Raw genomic sequence first — 12036 nt, 5'->3', positions numbered from 1 at the left:
GTTGCTGAAAAAGAGGACACCTTCTCATATTTGTGAGGACGCCGAGGGGGTGCTCGTGGTTAAATGACAAGGTGTCTATATATCAGTATCTGTATATTGGTCAATAACACAAAACAATATGTGTACAATAACAACAACATATGTACAACGACAAGAACATATTTACACTAGTAAAATATGCACACTAACAATTTTTTGTTTTATAGTAAAAAAAAAAAAGTAAGTAAAAAAAAAAAGACAAAGGAAGTACGACCATCGGTGCAGCATTTGAAAAAAAACAAAAAGGGCTTCAGGACCCTGGTGAAAGCACGCCAAAACAAATCTTTAATTCCTCCGTAAACGTGCATTTTCGTTTCGGCATTTTTTGTATACACTCGCTGGCAAGCACTCGCCTACTTCCTCCTCAAACACACACACACACACACACACACATCAGCAAAGTGGCTCAATTTGAGGAGAAGAGCGTGACTTATTTGCGAACGATTACAGAGAAACCTGGAATAGAGTGAAATGGAACGGAGTGAGTGGCAATTCTATTGACAATGTACTGTACATGTGAGTGAGGCAGTCGAACAAAATCCCGGACAATTTTTGAAATTCCCCCCGGACGTATTTTGGGGGGCTGAAAAGTAGCACGTGTCCGGGGAAAAGAGGACGTCTGATTAAACTCATGATTGTTTTGGACTTGTCCCCATTTGTAGTGCCATGAAGAAGAGATGGCTCGCTCGCAGGTTGCTGCTCTTCATCCTCGCCCTCTTCGTGCTTCTTTACGCCAACTTTGAGCGAGACGGCGGCGAGCGCCTCTCCGTCTCGGGGATCTCGCCTGCACCGGCGGCTCGTCGTCCCCCTCCCGCGTCCGAAGCCCTCAGGCGGACCCCCCGTGCCGAGCTGCGGCTGGAGGACATTTTCATATCGCTCAAGACCACCGGAAGATTCCACGGAACGCGCCTGGCCCTCCTTTTGGAGACCTGGATCTCCACAACCAAGTCGCACGTGAGTGAGTGAGTGAGTGAGTGAGTGAGTGAGTGAGTGAGTGAGTGAGTGAGTGAGTGAGTGAGTGAGTGAGTGAGTGAGTGGCTGGCTGCTAATTTGAGCGCGAGCGTGTTTTTGTTTTAGATGAAACATTTGATTGAGTAAGAAGCTTTACGGGGAGGAACTGCATGTATGTTTAAAATTCAAACACCTCGCCGACGATTTAATATCCCACATATCCGTGCGTCCGTCCGTCCGTCATCCAAGAAAGCATGCATTCAAGTATGTGTCCAATTAGAAAGTGTGAAATATTCTTTTGCAACATTTATTCAAATGAGTTATGTCCATTCGCCATGGTTACGATGGAACTTTCCAAGAATTCATTCTTGATAACAAAAATGGTTCCTAATAGCAAAAACTAGTCGTCTAAGTTGGTTGGGCTTTGGTGCAAAATTGCTCATGCAGCTTTACAGAGCGCTGTCTGTCACAAGACACCGACAGGAGTTGACAGGAAGCCGGGCCTCTCGACATGAAGCGGAAGTGCAGAACAGGAAGTAGTTGACACAAGCGGACCGACCCCATCTTCTCACTTCTCACGTCACGTGCAGCGGCCCCCGCCGCCTCGGCATCATGACATACATGTTCTGTCGTCAACCCACACGTGGTCATTTTCTCCCCTTTTTCCTCTCGCAGACGTTCATTTTTACAGACGAGGACGATGACCACCTGAAGGCCCAAGGTACGAGAGGGAGGTCAAGTTTAGGTCCTAAGTCAGCCCACTCCACTCATGGTCCATACGAATGTGATTTTTTTTCTACTGGAGGCTACAACGTGGTCGTGACGGGCTGCCGCTCGGACCACAGTCAGCAGGCCCTGGGGTGCAAGATGGCCGCCGAGTACGAAGGCTTCCTGGCGTCCGACAAGAGGTGAGACGCCAACGCATGCTGGATTTCTTTCGGGGAAAATCCCGCGCGCTGCGTGGCGCCGCTTGGCCGACCTGCTGACGTTTGTTTGCGGGCGCTCCTCAGGTGGTTTTGCCACGTGGACGACGACAACTACGTGAACGGCCAGGCTCTCGTGGCCACGCTGGCCGACTTCCCGCAAGACGGCGACATCTACGTTGGCAAGGCCAGCCTGGACAAACCAATCACGGCGCACGAGCTCATGGAGGGAAACCAAACGGTACACTTAATATGAACACGTATTCATGATAGTGCGCATGTATTATACTGCCCCCGGTGGCCAAGGCGGGCACACCACAAGTAGCAAGCGACACAATCATTTGGATTGCAGCATTAATGCACAAACTGTTTAACACGTCACATTCGATTTAATGATGCCATTATTTTAAAAAATAAACTCCATATTATTGAGTGTGATTTTTCCTTGTTTCAAAACATCAAACATATTTGAGTGGAGAGCAGGCACCGATATATTTAGAAATAAATCTCTGAAGTCACTTGATCAGGTCTTGAAGGACAGTTGGTTTAATTTTTGGTCTGACAAAAAAACAGCAGCATATTTGTCATTTTCGTGTGTGTGTGTGTGTGTGTGTGCGCGCGTGTGTGTGCGCGTGTGTGCGTGTGTGTGCGTGTGTGCGCGCGCAGAGGCAAGTGAAGTTCTGGTTCGCCACCGGAGGAGCAGGCTTCTGTTTGAGTCGACGTCTGGCCCACAAGATGTCCCCCTGGGCTCGGTACTTGCGGACTCTCCCTTCATCTCTCACTCGTGTCAGAAGCGGCCTTCAGTAAACGCTGCGCGCGCATTCAGCGGGCCTCGCTTCCAGGAGACGTCGGCGAAGATCAGCCTGCCCGACGATTGCACGGTGGGCTTCATCGTGGAGGAGCGCTTGGGCGTCTCCATGGTGCACTGCCCTTTGTTCCACTCGCACTTGGAGAACCTCATGCTGCTCGACCGCGCCAGCATCCTGCAGCAGGTACGTGCGCGCTGCCCTCTAGTGGAGACACGCCGAGAGGCAGCAAGGATCAGATCAGGACCTCCGTTCACTGTGCAAAAAGAAAGAAAGCGCTTTCCACAGTCCATAAACTGCTTTGGGCGTCAGGTGACTCTGAGTTACGGGCCGCTTGGGGACAAGATGAACAGTGTGGAGCTGAAAGGAAGCTTCTCCAAAGAAGAAGATCCATCCAGGTCAGTGGTCAGTCGTCGATTAAAAATATATAAATCAATCAATCAATCAATCAATAAATAAAAAAGGACAGATAGGGGAAGATAGGGGATAATCGTTGGTCCTCATCAGGTTCAAGAGTCTGCACTGTTTGCTGTACCCGCTGACCCGATGGTGTCCCTGAAGTGCCCTCGGGGAAAACCGGGCTCACCTCTTCAGAAGCTCATCATGCGCGTGCGTGACTGTCTCCTTGGACGAGGGACTCGGCAAACGTGTTCTTTGATTCGCTTCAAGTGTTGCCTACATTGGCTGCATTTGTAAAAAAACAAGATTGCAATTCACATTTCTTCTGGAACGCATCATGGTGAAGACATTTTGGCATCCAAAAGTTGAAAAAGAGTTTTGAATGACAGCAACTGCCAATCATTGAAATACTTCTGTCAAGAGAGTGTATTGATTTTCATCATTAAATTCAGTCTTTACTGCTTGCTAGTCGCCAGGTGGCAGTAGGGCGTGTCCTACCTGCCTGCAGCAGCCAATCATATTGCAGCGGGGCGTGCCCTCGACTAGGCGGGAGGTTACTGCCGATTGCAGATGGCGGCCATGCCGTTGCTCGTCGCTGCTCGTCGCCCTCCCGTTCCCTGTTGTTGCAAACGCCAGACAAGAGCCAAAAGCTACACAGCAGCAGTCAACACCTCGATGGTGAGCGTCTTTCTCACATATGATTGCTCAAATGCGGACTTACGTATTTTTGCTGCGCCCAAGTCATATCGGATGTCACGAGCGGCTCGAACACGGCCACCTGGCCACTCATTTGATTCTAATGCTTAAAATGTTTGCAGCTGTAAAACAAGTGTCATTGTTGTTTGGGAAGTATTTATTCACTGCAAATCCAATTGTAGGATTCAAGTCGCATCATATTTACACGAGCACGGGGAAAGTAAGATGTAGGGCCGCAAGCAGCCGCCAGAGGGCGACAGCACGCCATGTAACGCTTCCAATGCTACTCCGTGGGCAGAAAGTTAGTTCATTGCGTGTGCTCGAGAATGAGCACACGTGCATGTTGACATTGTTTGCACATGCAGTTTGTGTTTCAGCTTGTTTTGTTTCATTTCATTTGTTTTGCATTTAGTCTTACAAATTCAAAGACGGCGTTGTCAAAGTGAGACGAGTTGAAAAGCAGTGTCGCCCGCCCTCTGCTGTCCACTGAACTGCTGTCTCGAGTGTCACTTGGCCAGCGTCACTCACGTGAGCAGATCAGAAGAGGTGAGCCAAGAGGCCCAAATGTGGCTTCATGTGCTCATTTGAGTGGCTCCAAATGTGAATGAATGCGTGTGCTTCCACATAGCTGTTGTGTGCAGTGGTGCCGCGACACGTGCTGGTGTGCTTTTTGTACGCCACGCACATTCAACGTGCGTGCGTGCGCGCGCATGTCGATGGATTTGTCCGGGATGGCGTTTGCGTGTTGACAGCTCAGCGGCTCACTGATGCACCACCTGCTTGCTTGTTTGCAAGCGTGCCCCATGAATTCATCCGTCTTGCCGTCGTCTTGCCACCTGAAGCGGCGTTTTCCACAGCTGTGCGTGTTCTCGTCGCTTTTTTAGTTTCCATCAACATTTTGGACATTTCCGCCTCGGACAACAATGGCGGTGGCCGCCAGTGAAGCCTCAAGTAGCATGTTAGCTAGCAAACGCAATCATTAAGCGTTCACATTCGTAGACAGAATTTTGGGGGGGGGGGGGAATGCTGTTCGTGTCATAGTTAGGAACGGACGACTTTGATCAAACACTGAAGGGGAAAGATTTGATGATACTACGAAAAGCTTGCGTGAATTTGTCACGGCCACGAGTAATATTTGTGCCGGTCTAAGAGAAACGCGCGCTCGTCGGGCCGAGGAGAGACGGACGGCGCTCGCCTCCCTGCTGTTGCCATGACGACGGCAGCCAGAGCCGCGCTTGAGATTCCCCGCATGTTCCTAAGCCCCCCCCCACCTCCTCTAAGCGGACCACCCCATCAACGCCGCATCTTCATCCTTGCTTGACTTCCTCTTGGTCTTTGGAAGTAAGCGCAGCATCTTGGATGCCGTCACAGCCTCCTCCAATCAGCACAGTGGGTAGCTCCGCCCGTTTCCATAGGCGACCCGCTGCAAACGGTATCTTAAATCAACTTGATTTATTTTTGGAATTTCCTTCCCTTCGGGGGTCAGCCAGAGGGGGCAATATTTGGACAGCCCCCCTGGCCCGCGCCGATTGGTTGATTCATGGCTTTGCCGGCCGCTAATTGGGCGCTGACAGCGGGGCGCGAGTGGTGCCGAGCGATGATTGATGGCTGCTGCCGTCCGTCGCCACCTCGCCTTGTTGCAGCCCAGATGTACTGTATGCGCTCCAAAGTACCACGTCAACTTTTTCCCCATTCTCCCCAGACACTTGATTAGGTACACCGCCAAGTCACATCCAGTGCAAAATGTGTGTTTGTGTCATTCTGGGATCTGTTCCTAATATTTTGAGCCATTTAAATATGATCAAATCTAGGTATATTTTGACAAATCTTTGGGTGGCAATTAATCACAATTGTTGCTTTTGCAAAATGTGTGCGCAGTCCATTTGGTTTTGCAGCCTTCAAAAATGAAGTTGATAATAGTTCTTGACTGATGGATGGGATCCATATCGCTCCCGGTCGTCGTTGTCGTCCTCCTCGCTAAGCGACGACGTTACTGCCACTTTTCTCATCCCGTCTGCATTTTCCTTCCTCTGTGACATGAGTTAGTCTTTGCAAAGTTTTTTTTTTTTTTTTTTTTTTTTTCCTCGAACTTACAAAGGGGAGATGGCGGAACCACACACATTTTGGGTCCTTGGACAAAACATTGACTTGCTACCATCCTTGTTTTCTTTCCATCAGCTTCAGCTCCTTCCATATGTCCTTGTTTCTGTCCTCTCATTTTCCATCTTACTTCTTTTGTCATCACTCATTTTTTTTGCTTGCATACCATTTTGGAGTTTTATCTTTAACCTTCCATTCTTCACACCATTTAGGTTCCCCCCCCCCCTTTTTTTTGGTGTTTTTTTTTTTTCCTTTCCCCCCTTTCTCCTGTGCTTACTGTACGTGTGTCAGCGCCGCAAGTTGGGCAAGAGGCTGTTAGCCCCAAATCACCAGCACCCTCCATCCTAACCCCCCTCCTCTCTCCCTCTCTCTCTCCCCTCCCCTCCCCTCCCTCCACTGCCCTCCCTTCCCTTCCCTTCCAGCAGCGAGCGCACCGTCTCTGCCATCACCGCTCCTTCCTTCACTCTCGCCTTCCTCCTCTGCTGGAACGCACCGAAGCTCTTCCTCCGTTGTGGATCGTAGCTCGGCCAAGCGGCGACGGACCTTCCACCCCTCACCCCCCCACACGCACGGCCACCCGCCTCCACCGGACAAGGTAAAACAGGCGCTCACATTGTTATGTTGAGCATTTCTTCACTTTTGGATTGCGGAAGCGTGAGCTGCATGCACGCCGATGCCGACCGGACTGCTTCTTTGGAGGGGGGGAGGTTGCGCGCCGCATGGGTGTGTATGTGAGTGCGTGATGAAGACAGAAGAGGAAGAAACACGTGCGTGCCATTCCATATTGCGGCATTGGTCGGGAGGAAGCACATCTGCTTGAATGCGTGTGTGCCTGTGACATGCGTGCGTGTGCCTTTTGATTGACAGCTGAAGGAGGGAGGGAGGGAGGGAGGGAGAGAGAGAGGGAGGGGAGGGCAGGGGACTCGTGAGGGTGGGGGGGGTGCGTCCTCCTCAATTGACTTGATTGATTGGCTTTCGGGCACCCTTCTTCTCACTGCTGGTCACATGAGCGGCGGGCGAGCTGCTGTTTCACATGACTGATGGATTGAGCTTTTCATTTTTGGCCGCTGAAGTTGTTTGGCTGAAGGGGTGGCCATGAGTCACATCACTGGGAGGGGGGGGGTGGGGGGGGGGGGTCCAGGGAAAGGTGCTAGATTAGGGCGCTTGTCACTCTGGCCTAGTTCGTCGGACCTTACATTCTGTGAAATTGGGACTTAACTTGCGAGCAGACAATTTTGGGTGCTAACTTGGCTCAAATGGGATTCCTCAGGGTGCCACCATAAGTACCTTTTTGTTCCACAATTGGAATTTATTATTAATATAATAATGATTTACATATTTCAATGTCTCCATACAGTCTGTGCGTGTGCGTGTGTGCGTGTGTGTGTGTGTGTGTATATATATATATATATATATAGAGCTAATCTTCGACCACAGGATTTTTTGTCCCGGCTTGCGTTGGGCTTGCACTCCATTTGTCGCCGCCAGCTGATTGGCAAAATGCAAAGAAACACATGACACGGCGTGCGTTTGTGATGTCGCCGGCGGGAAGCACGGAGGTTTCCAGGCTCCCACTTTCAAAACGGTCTGCCGGGAATCTGTGACACGTTTTTGCGCGTGGCGTGTTGTTGTGGCTTCGGGACTACACACAACCGAGTGAGCGGACACCAGACCGGAAAAAAAACTATCTGTCACTTTTCTCCTGTTTTGTTTTTTGTGATGAATAATTCCTCTTGCAGACAAAAACAAAGGAGCGTCGAGAAGTTCAGCGCGAGTGTGGCGGACGGACGGGCTTGGCCGGCCGGCGGGCGTTTTTCCTCCAGTCGTGTTTTGCTTTTTGTGTTCAAATCCCTGCGTGGGCTCGCACTAAGCCAACATTTTTCCCGTTTTCCCGCCCAACTCGACTCGGGGACATACGTTTGCGGCGACTTCCTTGCATTCTTCCAGACTTTGCTGGCATTCTCTCCATTTTTTCCAGATTTCCTTGTGTTCTTTTGAACCTGGTTGTGTTCCTCTCACCTTTCTTTTAGCTTCCTCGCGTCCCGTCATTGCTGCGCTCGTCAGTCCCTTGAGCAAGTGTTTACGTAGTCTTCTGCCCACGCCCCCCCCCATGGCCCAATTTCTCCAAAGGGAACCATAAAAGTTTCATTTCATCTAATCTAAGAAGCTTGTAATGGAAATGGGACGTTTCCCGCATCCTGTCGAAACGTCCAAATTATTTAAGGTGTTGGCTTCCTCGGGGCGCTCGCGGGCTGGCGTATTGGACCAAAACAAGTCGGGAGGGGGGGAGAAAAAAAAAAATGATTTTGTCATCTGACGATGAAGAATCAGCTCCATAAATTTAGTTCCCCAAATTTCAAGCACGCATACTAGACAGATGGGTGGCGCCGAGTTGTGACAGCAAGGATGTCTTTGCCGCTAATCACGAAAGTCAACTCCATCAGGTTAGAGCTCGGCCAAACGGGATTTCAGCGTAAGAAGATGTGTTGATGGCGGCCGCCAGCTGCTGCCATTGTGCTCATGCCGCTGCCGCCGCAGCCGGCCGAGCCCAGGCCAGGCCAGCCCAGCCCAGCCCAGCCCAGCCCAGGCCAGGCCAGGCCAGGCCAGGCCAGGCCAGGCCAGGCCAGGCCAGGCCAGGCCAGGCCAGGCCAGGCCAGGCCAGGCCAGGCCTATCCTGACAGACGTACGCTTGCTTTCATGGCCGCTTTCCACCGACGTTCACTTTAAATGATGCTTCAATTATTCAGGCGGCTGCGTGGGAAGATCACACACACACACATGCACACATGCACGCGCATTTGTTGCTGTGTGTCCTCATGCATTTGGGACGAGGACAACAAAAGTTTTCCTCAAGTCTTCTCGCGGCCATTCTGAAACGGCCACGGTAACCGGAAGGCACGTGTAAAGTGTGCGTGGGGAAATAAGAATCATTTGAAGAAGAAAAAAAAAAACTTTTTTGCAAAGTCACATTAGCCCAAAGCAGCATGCAGACAGTGCGAGTGTGAGCGCGCATCCCATTTAGGGATGGGCTCATCCATAAAGCGCTGCCTCCTCCTGCATGCTGATGTGCCTGGCTGCCTGGCTGCCTGGCTGCTTGGCTGCCTGGCTGCCTGCCTGCCTGCCTGCCTGCCTGCCTGCCTGCCTGCCTGCCTGCCTGCGTGAACGAACGAGCGAGCGAGCGTGCGTGCGTGCGTGCCCGTCCAAATGACATCCCCAGCGGGATTTTGATGTCATCAAATGAATTTATTTGGCACCAAGCGGTGATCATCTTTACTTTCTTACAAATCAAGACGCTTCTCTCTTGGAAGTTGAGCGTTTTCACGCGTGGCTACAAAATGGAGTCCACATTAGAAGATGCTTCGTTGATCAACGAATAGTTGTTCCCCCCCCCCCCCCCTCTCTAATGACCTGATCACAAAGTTCTTCACAATCATTCAAATGTTATTTAATTGCAACATTTTTTGAAGTGATTCCAAAATGCTAAGATTTTGCAATCAGCTGAGAAGGAAAGACTATATTGCGCTTTTCAATCTTACTTGAAACAGACAACAGTTGTTTGCGTGTCGAAATTTTACTTTTTAAATTATAAAAGTTTTGCATTTTTATTTGTTTTTTTTTATAGTTGGCTTACGGTCATCGCGAGCATTTAATCGTTCAACAAGTCGTCACCCTCTTCATCCTGCATCAGCGTCATTTTTCTCCGGCCGACTTTGACTTCATTTAATTTTCTGCGCCATTAAAAGCGGGCTGAGGCGCCGTGGGCCCGATTGGCCAGCCTTTTCTTTAAATCTCACAGCAGTCGCGGCGGCAGGTTGACGGGAGGAGAAGCTGATGGATGTCAGCGCAGATGGAAAAATGGGCAAAAATGAGCTTGGCCTAAAGGAAGACGCACGCACGCACGCACGCACGCACGCACACGCTGGCTGGCTGGCTGGCTGGCTGGCTGGCTGGCTGGCAGACTCAGCCAAGCGGGGTTCTGGCTGAGTAGAGATTCTGGTAATTGACAGTCCAGGGTGCAGCATCCATCCTTGCATGAAGTGCAGCTTGTCTTCAACAAGCTCTGCTGGGCTCAGATAGCCTCTCGCACACACCATAAAAAAAGAGAAAAGAAAAGCAGATTGGAATTAGCTTTGGAATGGATAGAAAGCGACGCAGGCATCAGATGCTTTGGACCTCCAGGGTTTGGGTCTCAAGTTTCACTTAAGGTTTCAAACTAAGTTCAAATCAGGATTTCCGAGTTCTGTTGAGTTAGGAGCCCAAAATGAGGGCTTAAGAAGGCTGAGTTCGGGTTCCAAACGTGCAGACACATTTCACTGCAGGTTTTGTTGGGCATTTAGGCTAGACTTTGGAGCCAAGAAGAGTTTGTTTGCATCTGGGCTTTCAAACAGATAATCGGCCTGCCTTCAAGTTGCGCGTTCAGACCTGCTTTAAGATTTGAAAAGAGCTCGGCTCGGCGTTCAGGTCCAGTTTCAAATCAAATGAGGCTTTCCAGTTAACGAGCTTTTGGGCTTGTTGTCGGAGTGAAAAAGTATTGAAGGCGCGCGCTCCCAACGAGCACCTCGGACGCTTTTAACGGCAAGAAAGTGAGAAATGACCGCCCATTTTCTCACTGGCACGGCAGAGCCAGTCTCCGTTTGAATCCATTTGCTCGCAATCGATGCGCTAATTGCGGGCGGCCGCTGCATCCGTCTGAATGCGCTTGAGTCGGCGGGCCCCACGGCCTCAGCTGCTACGAGCTAAGCCAAGCAAAGTGAGCTATCGCAAAGAAATCAAGTCTAGTTAGCCTAACATTAGCGTTAGCATTTGCGCCGACTGCGATGTGCTCGATGCAAAGTGCTTTGTGATTGGTTGACTGCGAGATGAGGAAAACCAAGAATGAATCCTATTTAGGCGGCATTAACATCTTAAAGTTTGTGTGTGTGTGTGTGTGGGGGGGGGGGGGGTCGCTAGGCTAGAGGCAAGAATGGCTAATCGGTTGTGGATTACTCACGCTCAGGAAGGCAGGCTCCAAGGGCACTGAGGGAGAGCGCGGCATGCTACAGATATTATAGTGTGACTTGGTAAGGCTATAAATATATAATAATCCTAATGATGATGGGATAATAATGATATATGAAGTGTGAGAATCCCAAGGACAAGCGGGCGACTGTTGATGGAGAAAGTAAGACCCTTTTTGATTATTCCGATGGCACCTGCCGTACACAACATACCTGGACTGACCGACTCAACCAACAGAACCATTATTTTTTCTGACCTATCTGGCAATTTACAAACTGCTCCCACCTGGCTAGCTAGCTAGGCTAGGTGGCAGCTAGCTCGCTCGCTAGCCTATATGCACCTTACCAGAAGAGCATCTACTTGCCAGGAATGCGCTCCGAAAATTAGCCTCGTTTGTCAACCTACTCCTTAACGAGCCATCACGACGCCTGCCCGAGGGTTGTTTGGAGCGACGGCCGTGCTCCCATTTGTTCATTGTTTGACTTCATTGTTTCCCACCGGTGAATAATACCTACCATGAGCTTTTTCCTCCATCGCTCTATTGTTGGTTATTACGTGCTGAAGCATGGCGCGGGACTCTGCCGCCATTCGTCTTCATTTGTTTGACATGCGCGCAGGCGCGTGCGCACGCTTGCGCGCACACATACAGACCAGAGCGGCCTCCGGGATTTTCCGGGATCCCCGCAAAGCCTCCGGAGCCGATAAGGAATCGCTTTCCTGACAATTAAGAGAGGAAGTTCGAAAAAGCGAGCTATCAATTTATGCGTCCGTGATGGAGGAGGCTAGGAAGAGCAATCCCAGTGAGAGGGGCTAACTGTGCTACTTAATGTTGCTAGCAAAAGCACAGTTGCTTTATTGAATTCAAATCGCTCCACGTGCGTGCTAGATAGCCAACTAGCTCTTGCTACATGATCATCATTTCATTTAAGCAATCAGTGCTGTCGTAAAGAGAAGGGAGATTTATTTTCAGAACTCGAGCGTCTGCGTTATCCTCTCTAATTAGCCTAGCAGCATCTGGTGATTTAAGGTCTCCGGTGCTAACCACGCTCATTAGCACGTTAGCATTTGATTTTTAATGTCAGTGAGAAAAGCCGGATTTCACGTTGAGCTCAAGTTTCCGTGGT

General features: G+C 50.2%; 2 protein-coding genes across 9 annotated transcripts in view; both read left to right on the top strand.

Moving 5' to 3' along the window:
* Positions 1–385: 385 nt before the first annotated feature.
* mfng (MFNG O-fucosylpeptide 3-beta-N-acetylglucosaminyltransferase) lies at positions 386–3506 on the top strand. Of its 2 annotated transcripts, none has more exons than XM_088374145.1 (9): positions 386–520; positions 702–993; positions 1666–1711; positions 1796–1898; positions 2001–2154; positions 2580–2665; positions 2740–2905; positions 3032–3117; positions 3227–3506. In XM_088374145.1, the coding sequence occupies exons 2-9, from the start codon at positions 706–708 to the stop codon at positions 3276–3278; spliced, it is 981 nt and encodes a 326-aa protein (XP_088230271.1). In that variant the 5' UTR covers positions 386–520; positions 702–705; the 3' UTR covers positions 3279–3506. The 2 variants fall into 2 exon arrangements, with proteins under 2 accessions (XP_088230271.1, XP_088230270.1); XM_088374144.1 differs by having other exon boundaries at positions 428–555; positions 1666–1712; positions 1794–1898.
* Positions 3507–3654: 148 nt separating this feature from the next.
* Positions 3655–12036, top strand: part of LOC148399932 (protein phosphatase 1 regulatory subunit 29-like) — a 47305-nt gene continuing 38923 nt past the window's right edge. For 4 of the 7 annotated variants that reach the window (XR_015858084.1, XR_015858085.1, XM_088374133.1 and 1 more), the window contains exons 1-2: positions 3655–3796; positions 6340–6509. The gene's annotated coding sequence lies outside the window, so the exon portion shown is untranslated. Of the gene's footprint in view, positions 3797–4226; positions 4361–6336; positions 6510–12036 lie in introns of all 7 variants that reach the window. The other 3 variants (XM_088374130.1, XM_088374131.1, XM_088374132.1) reach the window with 3 other exon arrangements.

Source organism: Syngnathus floridae, chromosome 4, assembly GCF_059516105.1.
Source record: "Syngnathus floridae isolate MCC-2025c chromosome 4, RoL_Sflo_1.0, whole genome shotgun sequence".
NCBI classification, from domain to species: Eukaryota; Metazoa; Chordata; class Actinopteri; order Syngnathiformes; family Syngnathidae; genus Syngnathus; species Syngnathus floridae.
This window is presented reverse-complemented; position numbering and strand designations above follow the sequence as displayed.

Excerpts from the sequence above, each read along its gene's own strand:
- mfng (XM_088374144.1), top strand. The coding sequence starts at position 706 with ATGAAGAAGAGATGGCTCGCTCGCAGGTTGCTGCTCTTCATCCTCGCC. Across the intron at positions 994-1,665 it reads TCTCCACAACCAAGTCGCAC|ACGTTCATTTTTACAGACGA; the intron begins GTGAGTGAGTGA and ends TTCCTCTCGCAG. Across the intron at positions 2,666-2,739 it reads AAGATGTCCCCCTGGGCTCG|CGGGCCTCGCTTCCAGGAGA; the intron begins GTACTTGCGGAC and ends GCGCGCATTCAG.